General features: G+C 37.2%; 2 protein-coding genes across 4 annotated transcripts in view; both read left to right on the forward strand.

Annotated features, from left to right (window-relative positions):
* mpv17l (MPV17 mitochondrial membrane protein like) overlaps positions 1-4,305 on the forward strand; it is a 5,899-nt gene extending 1,594 nt beyond the window's left edge. Inside the window, exons 2-4 of one of the 2 annotated variants that reach the window (XM_008416547.2) lie at positions 1,326-1,396; positions 2,207-2,236; positions 3,275-4,305. In XM_008416547.2, coding sequence (XP_008414769.1) covers positions 1,326-1,396; positions 2,207-2,236; positions 3,275-3,394 — 221 coding nt within the window. In that variant the 3' untranslated portion in view covers positions 3,395-4,305. Of the gene's footprint in view, positions 1-1,325; positions 1,397-2,206; positions 2,237-3,178 lie in introns of both variants that reach the window. The other variant, XM_008416546.2, reaches the window with a different exon arrangement.
* Positions 4,306-11,494: 7,189 nt separating this feature from the next.
* nde1 (nudE neurodevelopment protein 1) overlaps positions 11,495-17,269 on the forward strand; it is an 8,447-nt gene continuing 2,672 nt past the window's right edge. Inside the window, exons 1-4 of one of the 2 annotated variants that reach the window (XM_008416549.1) lie at positions 11,495-11,598; positions 13,309-13,431; positions 15,030-15,183; positions 16,919-17,067. In XM_008416549.1, the coding sequence (XP_008414771.1) occupies positions 13,346-13,431; positions 15,030-15,183; positions 16,919-17,067 (389 nt within the window). In that variant the 5' untranslated portion in view covers positions 11,495-11,598; positions 13,309-13,345. Of the gene's footprint in view, positions 11,599-13,246; positions 13,432-15,029; positions 15,184-16,918; positions 17,068-17,269 lie in introns of both variants that reach the window. The other variant, XM_017306389.1, reaches the window with a different exon arrangement.

Consider the following 17,269-nt stretch of genomic DNA (forward strand, 5'->3'; position numbering starts at 1 on the left):
TGTGTGTGTGTGTGTGTGTGTGTGTGTGTGTGTGTGTGTGTGTGTGTGTGTGTGTGTGTGTGTGTGTGTAAAATTTTGATGACTATGGACAGAAAATCCCAAATCCACTTTTCCAGAAAAGTTCTATGACATAATTCATTATGTGACCTTAACATTTAAAACACATATGTTAGGTAACAGAAGGAGGTTAATCCACAGAAGTGCTGAATCAAATGACATAGTGGAAAGTTAAGTGGAAGGAAGAAATCAATGACAGATTCTGCTTTTAAGTACAGTTTATTTCTGTAATTACATTTTTAAAAATGAAATTAAAATATGTGCTACATATATTAATAACACACAGAGAGACACATAACAGCATCGGTCTGGTTCTGGTTCTCCTCAGCCCAGACGATCCTGGACCCATCTGCATGTGCAGTCAACACCTTCTAATGCTCCCTTAACATCTTCATTTGCTTCACAATCCTGTTTCAAAGCTGGAGCTACGTTGCTTAAGCACCTTTTTCTACTACAGTGTTTTTCCTTCCACTAAACTTCCCATTGATTTACTTGAGGCCAGTTTCTCTCCTGTTATCAAATTTTTGGTTTTTGAAGATTTCATTTTTTGAAATATTTTCTTGAAAAAACAAGGACATTTCTGAGTTTCAAAAGACATAAATTTGCTGGGGGAAAAAATGCTACAAATGTTTTAGATAAATTTCAGAAATGTTCTGCAAAGAAACAAAAGCAAACACAAAAAACAAGAAACTCTTCTGTTAAAAATTGTTGTTAAATTTCCAAAAATCTAAAATTTTAATTTTACTTTAGCAAATTGTCAACTTTTGAAACTCAAAAATCTCAAAGTTTATTTTTCTTCTAATTTCAGATTTTTTTTGTTTTTATTTATTTATTTATTTATTATTTTTTTGCACATTTTCCACATTTGTAGCTCAGATTTTTTAAATTCCTGAGATCAATCTAAAAATGTCTGCGTTTTTTGGCAGAATTTATTTGCTTTTCTACCTACAGCAGTGGAGCCCAAAGTGGGTCGGCATCCTGCATGTTTTAGTCTCTCCCTGGTTTAACACACCTGGATCAGAACATGGACCTGCTGAGGAGGTTGTTGCTATGACACCAGGGAGGGAACTAAAACACGCCGGCCCTCAGGGACCCGCTTTGGGCACCACTGACCTATAATGACCCTGACACACTACCATGCTATTTGGTGCGCAGAAGAAAATGTATTCTTTAATTTTTTTATCTGTAGGACTGGAGTCTGGCATGAAAAAGTTGTAAATTTTATTTGTAATATCAGCTGTAATCTGAATCTTTCTTCTGTCCTGCAGGTGTGAGCTTCCTGGAAGGAAAGGAAGACATCCTGGAAGACTGGAGGGAGAAATTCTTTAACACCTGGAGGGTAAAATATGAGAAAGTCACCTTCCTCTTCCTCCTCCTCCTCTTCCTCACATGGTCACATCGCTAGCAGCTGGCAGCCAGATTAACCTACATCGCCCGTGTGCTGCTAATGATGCGCAGTGTGCAGGACAAACCAGGCAGCGGATAATAATGTCAGTGGAGGAGAGATCCTGGCGCAGATTAGCGACCTGTTAGCATGCGGTTGCATAATCCAGGACAGCAGCGCTTCATTTAGCTGCCGATTGTGTAAAACTATGTAAAAACAAAAACGCATCTGATCAGAAAGCCAGTACTTCACAAATATCCTGAGGATTTTCTTTTTAAACTGCATGAATTGGGTCAAATGTTTTGGGTTTTGGCTTCTTGCTCTCTGATTTACATTTTTAGTTTTTTATATGTAAACTTCTGACTTTAGTCAAGTCAAATCAAAACTTATTTATTTAGCACATTTACAGAAACCTCAGCTGACAACAAACTTCACAACATCGCAGGCAGAAGGAATAAAATTTGATTTAAAAAATGAGATAAATACCAAACGATAATAATACGAATACATGCCAAGACATACTTGATTTCAGCTGCAGCAAACTCCCAAAAACTGGAATTAATTCTTTAATTTTCCCTTTTTCTTTTCTTAAAATAAATTTACAGAAAAATAAAAAAATAAATCAGCAGTTAAATATTTTTCTATGATATGACTGAACCTTTAGTCTCTTGTGTTTTTATTAAGTAAAAATATTTGACCAGAGATTGTTTCAACTGAGATTGTTGCAAGATTTTAATTTATAAGAATTTTTACTATTTTTTCCAGACTGGACTCATGTACTGGCCCTTTATGCAGGTAACTATTAATATACTACATTTTATTTTGTTTTATTAATTCATAAGCAGTTGCATAAGAAAACTGAAATGGTTTATTTTATTTATATGTATTTAGTAGTTAAAATTTTATATTAAAAAACTGTTTCTGTTGCTAAAAATGTGTTATTTTGTAATTATGGTAGTTATTTGTATTAGTCTTTCAAATAAGAGAATTTGATAATAATTTTATATATTTATATAAAATTAGATGTTGTGATAAGTTACTCAGTACTTGAGTAGCTTTTTATTTTACCAAATAAATTGTTTTTTGTTGCAAACTTTTACTTGAGTGTACTGTAATAAAGTAGTGGTACTCTTACTGTAGTACTGGGTACTTTACCCACCTTTACTGACCAACAGTAATGATCCAGAGTATTTGATTCGTCCTTTTTACAGATTTCACTTCTTGAGTTTGCTTTAAAAACAGATATCAGTCAAATATTGAATTAATTAATTATGGTTATTGTGTTAAGGTTAATACAATAAAATCCTTGTTTTTATTAGCTGAACCTAAAAAATATGATGCTTAGACAATAAAGTTAAAAATTAACAATTTTAAACCTTTATTACGTAAGTCAGACGTTCTGATCACTTCCTTGAGAAGCTTTTTTACCAAATTGTTGCTTTGTTCTTTTGCAAATATACTTTTACTTAAGTAGTAATGTTTTAAAGTAGTGCTACTATTACTTTAATAGTTTTTGGGAACTTTACTCATTTCTACTAACCGACAATCACAATACAGAGTACTTTAGAAGTACTTTATACAGCTTTGACTTGTTGAGCTCAGTCAGATATTGAAAAATCTTTAATTGAAGGTTAACTCAGTACAATCTTAATTTTTTATTAGGTCAATAGTATTAAACCTAAAAAGTTGATAATTTTAGACTTTATTAACTCTTCTCTCTTTAAATGGCGTCTCCAGTTTCTGAACTTTGTCCTGATGCCGCTGCACATGCGGACCGCCTTCATGGGCTGCTGCGCCTTCCTCTGGGCCTCCTTCCTGTGTTTCTCCCGGCAGGACGGCGACGGCACCGCCACCGTGGCCCTGGCCTTCATCATGGACCCCCGGAAAACTCTGGAGGAGATGCGTGAGGCTCGGCTGGCCCGGAAGAGGCATAAAATTCAGAGGGAAAACTGAATTTTTCCGTCTGTATCCGTCTCAAACGCACACATGCAGCAACAAATCAGGCAGGAAGTGTCTGATAAAAGACGTCAGCTTTATTAAACTCCAAGAAGTTTTTGAAGAACCCATTTATGGACTGACAGAGCCACTGGGATGTCGAGAAATAAAACTGTTTATTGAGTAAAATTGGTGTCAGGCAGCTAAAAAAACAAAGGCAAATGGCAGCCAGAAAAATCCATAAGTAGATTTGAATTAGATTAAATGAGGGGAAATGTCCAAACGCTTTGATCCAGAAATTAGGTTTTAGTCTAATAATTGGAGTTTACTGCTAGGGAACCAAAAGGACAAATTGGGCGCAATTTAAGGCTTAATAGTTTGTGTTTTTCACCAGCTGTGCCTTTACCTGGTGATGTGACTGCCATAATCTGCAGTAATCCATCAAACATGTGATTAAATTCTAGTTTGTGTCATGGATCACAAACTTAATGCTTGAAAATCCTTTTTTTTATCTGGAAAGTATGAAGAAGCTTAGAAAATGTAAGCAGAAATCAGAAAATACTCGTGAATTCAAGGTAGGATTGGGAGATTATCTGTTAATAATCAATGAATAAAGCAGATTACAGGTCATGAAGGATGAATGTGGATTTGAAAAAATGTTAAAGATCTAAACCAACCACAGATTCTTAGGTGTGTAAAAATATTTATTTTCTGTGATTTGCTGATAAACTTAAAATATAAATCAGCCAAATTCACTTAAAATAAAAGAAATATATACTAATTAAGTTAGGTTTATCAGTAAATCATATGTTTTCATGCAGCACTCCTTCACTGAAGCTAAATTGGTGCCATAAAGTTTAGTCAAAAGACAAAAGATTTGAAACAAACAAAAAGAAATTATTTGAAACTGAAAAAAAAATCAAAACTACTTTTCAGATTTTTTTTTTCAGTTTCAAATATTTTTCAATAAATTTTTATTTTCAGTTTTAAAACTTTTTGTTTAAAAATATTTTTTCAATCTTTTTTTAAAACAATCTTCATGGCCCCAATTTAGCTCCATATTTATCTCACGTTTCTATCATTCTTTCTTATTATTTTACCCAGGATGTTTTTTTCTGACTTTTTCAGATAATTTTCAGATCATCTCACTGTCTCCTCATTTCAGTTCATCCATCATCAGCACCTGCTTGCATCACTTTCAGGTTAATTGGTCTTTTTTAATTGCCCTTAGTGTTTGTTCTGTGTGTAATTCATACATTTCTGGTTCACAACAAATATTATTTGAAAGTGCTTTGCTTCAAAAACAGAAATATATAGTCAATTAAGTCCAGTGGGGTCATTGTATAAAGTTATTTAGATGCATTCAATCTGTTATAACCTGTTCAGTGTTATAAAACAAAGCAGTCACTTTAAAATGCCAGAAAGTAAAAAAGTAGTCATAATACCAAATGAAACCCAGTATCCTTTTTTATTTACATCCTCTTCCTCTTTATTTTGACTTTTAGCCCATTAAACTCCCTTTAAGTCTATGTAACTACTTATTTAACCACAAAACTGTGGCTTTTCACCCATATTTCTGGTCAAAACTGAACACTTTGTGAACTAACTGTAAAATTTGAAGTAAAAAACAAACAAAAAAACACAGCAAAAATGTAATTCACCATTATTTGCAATATATAACTACAAATGTATCAGCTACAAACACTGAATAGTTTCTGTAGAAATCTGAAGCTACTCTACCTTATTTCTTGAACCGTCTGACTGGTTGCCATCAGCCCATATACCTTATTGTGTTCTTACCTGAGCCAGACTCAAAGACTGTTGCTGAATTCTAGCAGAAAGGAAAACATACGGGTAAAATCGGGACGGGTATTTATTTATTTTATTATTATTATTATTCCTTTTCAAGGGAAACTGTAACCTGTAACCAATAAACCGGTCAAACAGCTTCCTGCTCCGGGCTTTGTGTCGCGACTCTCGCCACAATAAGATTTGATGAAATTGTGTCAAGATGGCGGAATTGATCCTGGAACAAGTTAAAACTGTCAACAAGTTTTAACTGTCAACAAGCGGCTGGCTTTCCAGGACAGATCGTCTTCTTCGTCGGCTGTTCTTGTTGCACCTCAATCTGGGGATTTAAGAGCACTGAGTGAACGTCTCAGTTATGCAATCACCATGGCATGGTTACTAGTCTCTTCAGAAAGGGGGAGGAGCTTCCTTGTATCTCAACATGGAATTTCTACAGTTGTCATGGTTACCTTTACCATGGATACTGTTTTTTTTCTCTCCAGAATTTCTTTACTGCGCTAGAGAGCTTAAAAATAGCAACTGTCATTCCAGTGCAAATATATATTATAATATATGTAGTAAAACATGAACGGGTTCACTGTGCAGCCGTGAGTTCACCCACTAATCAGCCGGGGCTGATTAGTTTTTCAAGAACAATCTAAAACACGACTTAATCAGTTAATAAATAACTTTTTCCCATTTCATATTGTTTCTGTACTCTTCGTGCGTTGCTAGAGCAACATGTCGATCGCGGAAGGTTTTGAGTTGATCTCGGCATTAGGTGACAGACCAGCACATCCTCCTCTGATTGGCTTATCAAACCATTCATAACTTTTGAACATCAACAAAAAAAAAAAAAAAAATCAACAAAACGTTTTCAAATTAATAACCCAACAGCAACAATAATCTCAGTGATTATTGTTTCTACATGGTGTTGCGCAATTCTGTGCGTTTCGGTTCCATTACCAAAATAACCAGCAGAGCAGGAGTTTAAAATTAACTAATCAACCACCGCTGTGTTCATGATTATTAATGACCGCAAAATAAATGAAAACCCGACATCGTAAAGACTGAACGTTATATTTTTTAACGTAATCTCGGTTTGGGTTGTGGAGCGCAGGAGGTTGCCATGGAAACGGGTGTGCTTAAGTGTGTGTGTGTGTGTGTGTGTGTGTGTGTGTGTGTGTGTGTGTGTGAGAGAGAGAGAGAGAGAGAGAGAGAGAATGTGCGAGTGGTTTTGAGTTGATCATCTGTTCAGCCGCTGTAGTTTCTGAACGTTCAATAAACAACAAACTTGGACTAATTACCTCGTGATTATACGTCATTTACAACAAACATCAAAGGTAAATATGTTTCACTAAATATCTAACCAACAAATGGCTTCTACCACGATAATTGTGTGAAATTAAATGAATTGTTTTATACAAAAAATAGTTTGGTGCTGTCGGGCTCAGAATCTAAGAGGCTTTTCCTTTTATCAAACAATTTTTTTTGCCTCTTTTTTAGTATTGATGTTGATGAGATTTTCTCCAAAATAATAACTTTTTTCAACTTTTATAGCTCCACTGTTGAAAATGAGGCTCTAACATTCACAAATGACATTGAAATAAAATCCAGTCCAGCATCTGGTTTGAGGTGATTCCTCTGGAACCTGTTGGAGGAAAAACATCCCAACTTCAGAAGATGAGCTTTAACCTAACAGAGCTCTGTGGTTCCTCCTGTCAGTATGAGAGTCAGGGTGAGGAGGCGCCATGTTAGGAAGAGAAGTGGAAGCTGCAGGATCTTCAGAACAAACAGGTCATGATGCTGGGCTACTGATTATCCCTCTGCCTGGACACAGGATCAATAGAACCAGTTCAAAAGCTAAAATGAACGGTTATATGCCAGACATGGAAAACTGGGATGCTCTCCATGCCATGATGTTCAGAGTTTAGGTCTCATGGCATCTCAAGGTGTCAATATTGCAGTCAGTGGGCTGCAGGAAATGCAGCTTTATTTTGTAGCAGTTCAAGAGCTACCAGCTTTTATCGCTTCACAAAAACCCAGGCCGGGATTCAAACCCAAGACAACAGACTGGACTGGAGACTCAACAGTGAAGCGTCTAGAAGAAGGGACAGAGCAGACTGGAGGAAGCTAAGATCCTTCAAGGTTTGGAGCAAGATGCTGCAGATCTGTTGTTTAGAGCGTCATCTCTTCTGCTGTCATCTGTTGGGGCAGCAGTATCAGAGCCAGGGACCTAAAAAGGCTCAACAGCCTGATAGAGAAGGCTGGTTCTGTTCTGGAAACGACTGTGCAACCTCTGGAGATGTTAATGCAAAGAAGGATTCTTCAAGAAAATTAGGGACAATCCTGACCACCCTCTTGACGAGACTGTCTTGGGAAGGCGGAGCATCTTCAGTCAGAGGCTTTATCCGGTTCAGTGTGGTACAGACCGCTTCAGGAGATCTTTCCTGCCGACAGCCATCACCATCTTCAATGGCTCTTTGAAAAATCTTGATGAATGACAGCACGTAATTTCCCTTTGGGATAAACAAAGTGTTTTTGAATTGAATTGAAACAGGAAATGTAATTACCACTGGTAAGTACGTTTTACCAGTGGTAATTACTTCTGCCATTCTAAATATTAAGAGAAGCGCAGCAGATGTGACATACTGTCAGTCAAAATGGCCAACAAGAAAATTTTCCAGCTTGACGTTTGGGTTTAGTCCACTTTTTTGGTTCAGATGTTTTTAGTAAACATCTCGCCTCATAGGTCCAATCTTCTAATGCTGCTTTTGGCAGATTAATAATTAAGTTTTTAAACTCAACTCCAGTCCAGTCTTCTAAATCTGCTTTCTAAATCTGCTTTCGTCCGAGCAGGAGTTGAGTATTCATATTCTCCATCATCCTCAACTCCTGCCCAAGTGAGCATTGGCTGTGAAACTTCCCCAAACTTCCCCAGCCGGGGAAGTTCGTCAGAGACCTTGTTCTCCAGGACAGATCTCTTTTCAGGGATCCAGTCTTCTGATGACTCTTTCGTCAGAGCAGGAGTTGAGTCTTCATGCTCTTCATCATACTTATCTACTGCCCAAGTGAACATTGGGGGCGAACATTTACCGCTAATTTCCCCAGCCGGGGAAGTTTGTTCTCTGAGATCAGAGACCTTGTTCTCTATTACAGATCTCTTTTCTTGGGTAAAGTCTTCTAATTCCACTTTCGTAAGAGCAGGAGTTGAGTTTTTTGGCTCAACTGTCTTTTTTTCACTGTCAAATTCTCCAGCCAGGGAAGTGTGTTTTTTGACATCAGAGAAATCATTCCCTTGGTCAGATCTCTCTTCCTGACTTCAGTCTTTGAATGCCGCTTTTTCCCCACTCGAGGAAGTTTGTTCCTCGGCTGGGGAACGATTGGATAAATTGTTCTCTGATACAGCCGTCTTTTCAAGTGTATTGTCTTCCCCAGCCAGTGAAGTTTGCTTCCCAGCTGGGGAAGGCTTGAAAAGATAAGCATCGATAACGTTTTATTCACAGTCAGTGCACTCGTCCTGAGAGCTAAATTTTTTCACAGGGAGAACTCCCCCCCCCAGACGGGGAAGGATTGAAAAGGTACGAGTCGAAAACATCGTACTCTGTGTCACCCTGAGAGGTACTTCTTTCAAAAGTGATATCGGGAAGTAGTTTGTTAAAAACTTTCTTTACTCCCGTTGTAATCACATATCCTATGCCAAAACTGATGGGAAAAAACATTGTGGCTAAAGTCTTTTCCATTTTAAAAATCCTGGTAAAACAGTGGTAAGGTCAAAGAGTTTTGTTTATTACCTGATGTTTTGAGATGCAAGCATTCATAACCTCAGACATTCTTTGATCATAGAAGAGGTCATAGCTACAATGAGCTGTAGTTCTAGGGGAATGTCTTGCTTCTGATAGTTGCTATGGAAACGGTCAGATCAGTCCTGCATGAGTCAAGCTATTAACCCTTTGCAGCTGCGTCACTTAATCATTCGAGGCGCCATGATGAACGTCGGAAGAGAAGGACGGGAGTATTGAACAGAGAGACTTAAGTTATTTTCCCAAGTTGTTTTTACCAATTTATTCGTGGCTTCTTCTTGTTTGAGTGGAGATAACTTGTCTGTGAACGTAGCAAACCTAATTGGGGCTCATAGACGGTGGTACTTACAAAAGTTGGAAATAGCTGGCTTCCAAACTGACCCATACTTCCTCGCTCCTGATGAACGTTTGTTACATTCATCAGGAAGTCAAATTATTGACTTTGCCTGAATTCACACCAAATGATTTATATCGCTATGTCATAAATAGAGTTTCCCCTTGCACCAGAGCAACATTAAAAATGTGCAAAAAATGAAATGCTAATCAGTTTTTTCCATATAGGTTACATGATGGTGGGGCATTGTCTCCATGGTTACGAATAGTTACACGCTTACCTTCTCCATGACCATTTTTTAAATTGAAATCAACTAAATAGAAGCAATTTTAGACAGGCTGTTTTTTGACATGCTTCAAAGGAGCGCAGTGGTTGTTTTGATGTCCACCATGGCAGAGTTGACAGATTTCGGAAGAGCCAGATGTCACGTGCTAAGGGTCAATACATAGTTCACAACAGTCTGAACAGGAAGTGATCAGCGCCATTTTAGCAGGCAAGTGTATGTTCAAAGAATAGTGGGCTCTGTGGTTCCTCAGTATGAGAGTCAGGGTGAGGAGGCGCCATGTTAGGAAGAGAAGTGGAAGCTGCAGGATCTTCAGAACAAACAGGTCATGATGCTGGGCTACTGATTATCCCTCTGCCTGGACACAGGATCAATAGAACCAGTTTAATATAATACACAGTAAGTGTATTATAGTAATAGATAGTTACTAGTTGTTTTTTTTTAGAAAAGGGGAGGGAAAATCCAAAATCAATCAGAATTCCTGTATTGTAATTTTGCAAGAGGGCAGAGGAAGGGGAGAATTAGGAAATTCAACAGGTATGGAAAACCCTTATCATCCTCTTCATGACACTGTCTTGGGAAAACAAAGTGTCTTCAGTCAGAGGCTTCTTCAAATTCACTGTAATACAGACTGCTACAAGAGGTCTTTCCTGCCAACGGCCATTACTATCTACAATAAGTCTTTGAAGAATATGAATTAATATGAGTTACAACAACATTTATTTTACTCTTGGGATCAACACAGAAATTTTATATAATAAATTGTGTTAAAAGTTGCTATGATGGAGATGTTACCTATTAAAATGTGTTACACTATGCTGAGCCAAGTTAGCATTGAGGTCACTTGCAAAACATATAAGTATAGTAGCTTATTAACCTACAGAACAATGTATTTAAAAGATTTCCCTTTGGTATCAATGAAGATCAGGAACTCATGCCTGTAATCCACTGTAGGAGCTGACTCAATGCAAAAAACATGCAGCCCAGATATGAGGCAGGGACAGACAGGACTGGTGTTTGTGAGTGGTGATGGCTCATGTGGATTAACTGGGATCAGATACGCCCGTCTAATCCCACAGGAAAAGACACAGCTGACCCAAATTCACCTCTGACCCCACCAACAGGAAGTGAACATTTCCGTCACAATCAAGGATACCGTTTTTTAAAGCCAGACTTGGAAACATTAGTCTCAATTTATTGTGGAAATACAATGCAAACCGACTGAAAACATGAGCACTGTGTCAACAAACTTTAAGTTTGTGCCCAGTTCAATTATTTGAAATGAACATTACCGATTTAATAAGAAAGTGGTGGAATATTCAAATAATAATAATAATAATAATAATAATAATAATAATAATAATAATAATAATAATAAAAATAAAAATAAACAAAATATTATTCCAGTGCAAAAAGCACTTTCAACCCATAAAGAGCAAGGGCAGTAGTACCAATAATTTTCACAAACCTAATAAGATGACTAATTCAATTAATTATGTTGCCTTCAGGTGATCACCAAGATGACACTGTTTTGTTTTTTTTAATGATTTAAAATAAATGATTGATTTCATGTAAAAGCTTTTTTGAGAGTCCTAATTAAGCACTATTTAAGTCTGACATCATTTCATTTTAGTTATTTGGAACTAAGCTTCTTTCCTTTGGGTTTCATGTAATTTTGAATACATATTCTTTTGATTTCTAGAAAAACATAGCAAGGATTTTTCCAAGTATTGTTTATACGTTTTCCTACTACACGTGAAAGCAGCACCACCGTGTGGCAAGTCGTCGAAATTTCTAACTGAGTGAATTAATGCGAACACCCCGCAGTCTGATTGGACTGTCACCCCCGTAGCCCGCCCATTGCTCTGATTGACAGAAAAGCGTCCAATAGCGACAAAGAACAAGAACGTCATCTAATTGGTGATTGGCCTGTTGACGTGGACATTATGAATGGCATCCTTTATTGTTCGACGCATTCCCGAAGCGGCGAGTAACTTTCTGACTTCAACTCAAGGTAAGTCTTTTTAAATTTGTCTAAATCCATCGATTTGTGCGAAAGTCTTACCGAACTCCTGGTTTATAGCGAAAATGACTTTTCTACAAGGTTTGGGCGGAAGTTTTAATTTGATAAGGTAGAGTTTAAGAGGCAAACGGGTCAAATGTTGGTCTCAGCTGGGATTTAAACGGTTAAACCCCGTTAGCCGAATCAGCTAGCGGTAACTTTAGTTTTACACCTTCAACTTTTCTGTTATGCTTTCCATAGTTTGATAGATAATACTCGGGCTTTAAGCGCATTTCGAAGAGTTGAGGTTAGTTACCGTAAACAACAGGCTGGGTGTGAAGTTATGTTTAGCTCGGTCTGCTGTTGGTTCCGTTTTTTAGACCCTCGGGTCAGTCTTTGTATCGGAACTGTTTGTTTGAATCAAATGTAAATAAGTAATCAATGTCCCACAGTGAGAGAAAGTTTGGTTGTCAAAACATTCCAGGTTTGTTTTTGGGTGTTTTCTTTTAACCCGTAAATGAAAAGCCACGTATGAATAGTTGATGAAATGGTCTTTTGCTGATGGTACCAGGCAAAAATGAGACATATTTACTAAAACTGATCCATTTTCGGTTACAGACAGACACAAGCCTTCACTAGTTTGCTACTAATGCAAAAGATGTTACATTATCAGTTATGTATTTAATTTACATTTAGTGTGTAAAAATGGGAAAACACTGGGGCAATTCTATAATAACGATTATAGAAAATAAACCTAAATGCCTTTTAATATTTAAAACATTCAAACAACAAGATTAAATTGTTTACAAAATAACCATTTGATTTATTTTTTTCAAACATGTATACTGCTACCTTGTCACATTTTAACGTTTACACGAAATCTAATTTATTCAAAATGTAGTATTTGAAAGTATACATTGTAGTGTTTCTACTCCATTACACGAATTGATTTCAAAAGAATGTCTATTTTTTATTTTTTGGGGAAAATTAACTAAAAAACATATTTTTGTGTTGCGGTTCTGTATAAAAACCGTCACTCTACACTTTGATATTTACTTAAAATTAATGTATTTTTAGTTATGCGTCTCAAACATGTCCACATTGAATTAAATAAATGTTTTGTAAGATGCTTAGTCGGATTTAAAAAGAGTTAATTCTGAAGATTTTTCATTTAAAAGATGCTAATTAGAAAATAATTAAATTCCTTTTTTTAAAATAAGAATATAAACATTTTATTGTCTAAAATGCAATACTTCTATCATCAACATGCAGAAACTTCAGCTCTCTCTCTTTCTGTTTTTCAGAGTTTAAACTAGGTGAAGCTAAAACTGCCACTTGAGCAGCTCTGGGTAGAACATATTTACAAACATTTTTATTTTCAATTCAAAATGTATATATTTTTCTGTAGGTTTGACCTAGTTAGTGCTCTGTATGTCCTGTAGTTAACGATTAATCAATTACTAAATGGACAATTATTTAAATAATTGATTAATCACAATCTCATAATTTCAGCCCTGTAAGAACATTGTGCTTTTTTTTTTATATATATATTTTCTACATATGAACCACCATTTGCAACAATAAAACGTTTAAAGAAATTCAAATATACACTAATTGGGTAACTTCTGAAGTTACATTAAATGTTATTTGTCTGTTCCAGGACACAGAAACCATAAACGGTAAGGAGTGTGTTTCTGTTTCTGTCTCTGCGTGTCGGTGCAGGACCGAAGAGCCGCTGTGAGCCGTGACCGCGCTGGAGATGGGGGACCAGGAAGCGCCTCGGTTTGGATCTGTGGAGGAAGAACTGGAGCACTGGAAGGAGGAGGCGGCCCGGCACCAGCAGATGTTCGTTCCCTCTTTGTCTTTTACTCCAGCCTGTTCCTTATCTAATCTGGAAGCATCGTAATCCACGAAACAGTGAATACACAACTTTATCTCGTCTTTGAATCCGGAATGTCCAAACTTTTTGTGACACGGGCCATAAATGTCAAGTTGCAACTACAACGGAGGACATTAAAGTTTTAGTATTTTTCTTTATAATTGTAATCGCAAAAACTATTTTGCTTTTTTTTAACCTGTTCATTAAGTAATAAACTATTATATTTTGATGAAATAAGCAAAGCAACCGGATTTCTGTAGACAATTATTGTATAGTTGAAACAACAAAAGGTCTTGTAGGTTTGCCATATTTAAAAGAAAACAACAACAAAATGTTTCCCACATTTTCATATTCATCATCTTTTTCTAGATTAGGTTTTGTGTCTTTTCAGCAACTTGAACAGGATTTTGTTCAATTTAGTTTTATTTTTTCTAAGTTTATTTAATGTTTGTGCTAAAGTCTGAATTTAGTTACAGCCACAGGATGTTTTTGGCACCTATTACTAATAAATGACATTAAATTGAAAGCAAATTAAAAAAATTCTAGCGTTCCTTTTTAAATATGAAAATAAACATTTTATTGCCTGAAATGTAAAACAGCTTTCTTTAGTGAACACTTGGTCATTTGAATCAAAGGATTTAGTTTGCAGAATTTGAACCAGGTGACGGTAAAACGGCCATTTGAGAAGTTTTGGGTAGAACAAATTTACAAAGTTCTTTTTTTTAAATCTTAATTCCAAGATGTTTATAATTTTGTACAGATTTGACTGAATTGCTGCTCTGATTATGTTCTTCCAGCAAATGGGCTGTTTTGAGTCTGCATACTAATAACCTATTGATTACTAAATTAGTTGAGTTATTTCAATAATCGATTCATAACGATTAATCTGGTTAATTGTTTCATTATTATAAAATGGTAAAATACAATAATACTACTACTGCTACTAATAAAATATAATAGAAATAACATTACTACCGCCACTAAAAAAGTAATAAAAATAGATTTCTATTAACATTATTAACACATTTTCTTTGCTATTATTAATATTTGTATTTTTAGCAATAATTATAACAGTAACAAATATATTTTAAAATGTACATTAAGGTCAACTTTTTTGACACCAAAAACTTTTTTTTTCCAAGAAGTAATTAATAAAAAGTTATTGAACATAATCCTGAACACTTTCTTTTATAAAAGAAGTTCCCTTTATTACTTTTATCGGTTTCCATGGCGATTGCCATTCACAATATGGCTGCCTGCAGAACAGAGGAGCCGTTCCAGCGCCGACTGTTTGCTCTTCTTTCTCTCTGATTGTGACGAGGTTGCTTCCTCACCTGGAGAACTTTCTGATGTTTATGTGTTTTGGCACAAAATATTAACTTATGCGTGCAAAAATATCCAATCTGTCAGGGTTTTTTATGTGTTTATAATGAATTATTTGACTGTGAAAACACCTGTATGTTTTCGGCACTGACATGTTTGAGGAGTTTAAAGCCACGTCTGTCCTGTTGTCTGATAAAACCCAACCTGAACCCTTTGGACGTGTCTGTCTTTGTGTTCTCAGTGCGGTGGAAGCGCAGGAGGAGCTGCAGGAGTTCCAGCAGATGAGCCGGGACTACGAGGGCGAGCTGGAGACGGAGCTGAAGCAGCTGGAGGAAAGGAACCGGGAGCTTCTCTCGGCCAACAACCGTCTGCGCATGGAGCTGGAGAACTACAAGGTAGTCGGACATGGAGGGTTCAGCAGCAGGCTGCCAGGCAGACGTGCATTCGCCTGCAGGAGTTGCATTAATTTGCATGAAACCAACTGACCGCCGAGTGAATTGGTCCAAACTGGGGATTTTCATATCCGTCAGCTGATAATGGGTTTCCCTGCAGTGAATTTGTTTCTCTGGTTGCCTTATCCGAGCGCAGAGCGGCCTTCACAGAGCATCGATTCAGGGATGAAGAGGCAGCTGACGGCTGCTCCTCCTCCTCCTCCTCCTCTCTGTGTCTGGAGGCGATGGCAGTGCTGAGCAGCGACGACTCTTGTGATTTTATCTGTTTATAATCTCCCCAGAGCCGCTGCTGCTGCTTTATTAGGAAATATGTTCAGGTTGAACTTGTGTTTGCTGTAACCAGAGCTCTGGGTTTGGATCAAAAGTTTAAAAAGCGAACGGGTTAATGTTTGACTTTACTGTTCATATTGTTGCAGAAAGCCAAACACACACTAACCACACAGATACAGCAAACAGGAAGTTCAGGGGTTTTGTCTCTATAAAAGCAGATTTCATGATGTCATCATTGTTAAGCACCAAAATGCAAAACCTGTGTGTATGGCAGGCCGATTTGACATATAATTATTTTCTTCTGACTATATAATTAATTTGCCAGTGAGTTTTGACTGTCCTGGCTGGTGATTGGATGCATCTTCAATCTGATGAGTCGAAACTCCTTTCTAGATGTTTGGATGACGTCAGCGGATTTGTAATTTGAAGTGTCACACACTGTAATTACAAATCAAGATATGGAGAACGCTCATCAGACTCATCAGAATTACATTTTTATAAATCTGGGTCAAGAAATTGAGTCCAAGCCCCCTTTGTTCTGCCACTGAGCCGTCCAAACAGTTGCCTGCAGAATTTCGGGTTTCCTGTACAAAATGGTCAGAAAATGCCACAAAGTAGAAAATGGAACACTGCACTTAAAAACTGACTTGGAGGAGAAAAAGCTGCAACTGCCGACTCATTTACGTAAAAGCTGAAAATGAAGCATTTTCAAAATTCCTTTTTTCTTTACGTTGTCATTAAAATGTCAAAGTGATAAGTAAATCTGGAACATTTGAAAATGTTAATTATTTTGAAAAAAAAAAAACAGATGTGAAACTCAGAAACATAAATTGAAACTGGACATGTATTTTTGAAACTTAAAAAAAAGATTTGACACTGAAAACAAATGTATGAAACTACTATCAGATTTCAGATTTTTTTATTTCAAATCTTTTTTTCTTAGTTTTTATTTTTTGTTCTTTTGAACAAACTTTACGGCCCCAATTTAGCTCCGTACAATCGGCGCCCAGGGTCTGGATCAGAAACAGCTCCTGGCTGTTTTTCTGCTCTTTTAGAAGATCCTGTTCTTATAAAGTGACATTACGTAAAAGGAGCTGCCGGTTTTATAATCATGTTTATATTTTTTCACAGTTAAAATATTGTTATTGCTCACTAGACCAGTCGGTTTTTAAAATGTCCAACTTTTGGCTTTTTGGATCCAAACATGATGTTATCGGAGCAGTAACGGTTCTTATCTCTGTAACACGTTGAAGCTTCACGCCGCTGTCACTCAACCCTGAAGCGGCTCATTCGTTTGATTCGTTTCACTTTCTGTGGCACCGGCGCGTAAATCTGCTGAGTCGTCATCTGACTCTGGTCCTTCTCTCTGCCTCACCTTTCCTCCATTTCTGCTTCTTGCCAAATCCAGGACAAGTACGAGACGCATCACTCTGAGGCGTGCCGACAAATCTCCAACCTGGAGGGAGACCTGGCCGAAACCGCGGCCGTCCGAGATCAACTCCACAAATACATCAGGGAGCTGGAACAGGCCAACGACGACCTGGAGAGGACCAAGAGGTCAGCAGGAGCCAGATGAAGAACTGAGGCGTTTCAAACTCGCTCTCCAGCTGTCTTCATCCCTTTCTCTCCATTCAGCTGTCCTGTGTCTCTGTCTTCAGCTTCCATCAGCGCTGTCTCTGTCTTCAGCGCTGTCTCTGTCTTCAGCGCTGTCTCTGTCTTCAGCTCTGTCCTCTGTCTTCAGCTCTGTCCTCTGTCTTCA

The sequence above is a fragment of the Poecilia reticulata genome, linkage group LG8 (assembly GCF_000633615.1).
Source record: "Poecilia reticulata strain Guanapo linkage group LG8, Guppy_female_1.0+MT, whole genome shotgun sequence".
NCBI lineage: Eukaryota > Metazoa > Chordata > Actinopteri > Cyprinodontiformes > Poeciliidae > Poecilia > Poecilia reticulata.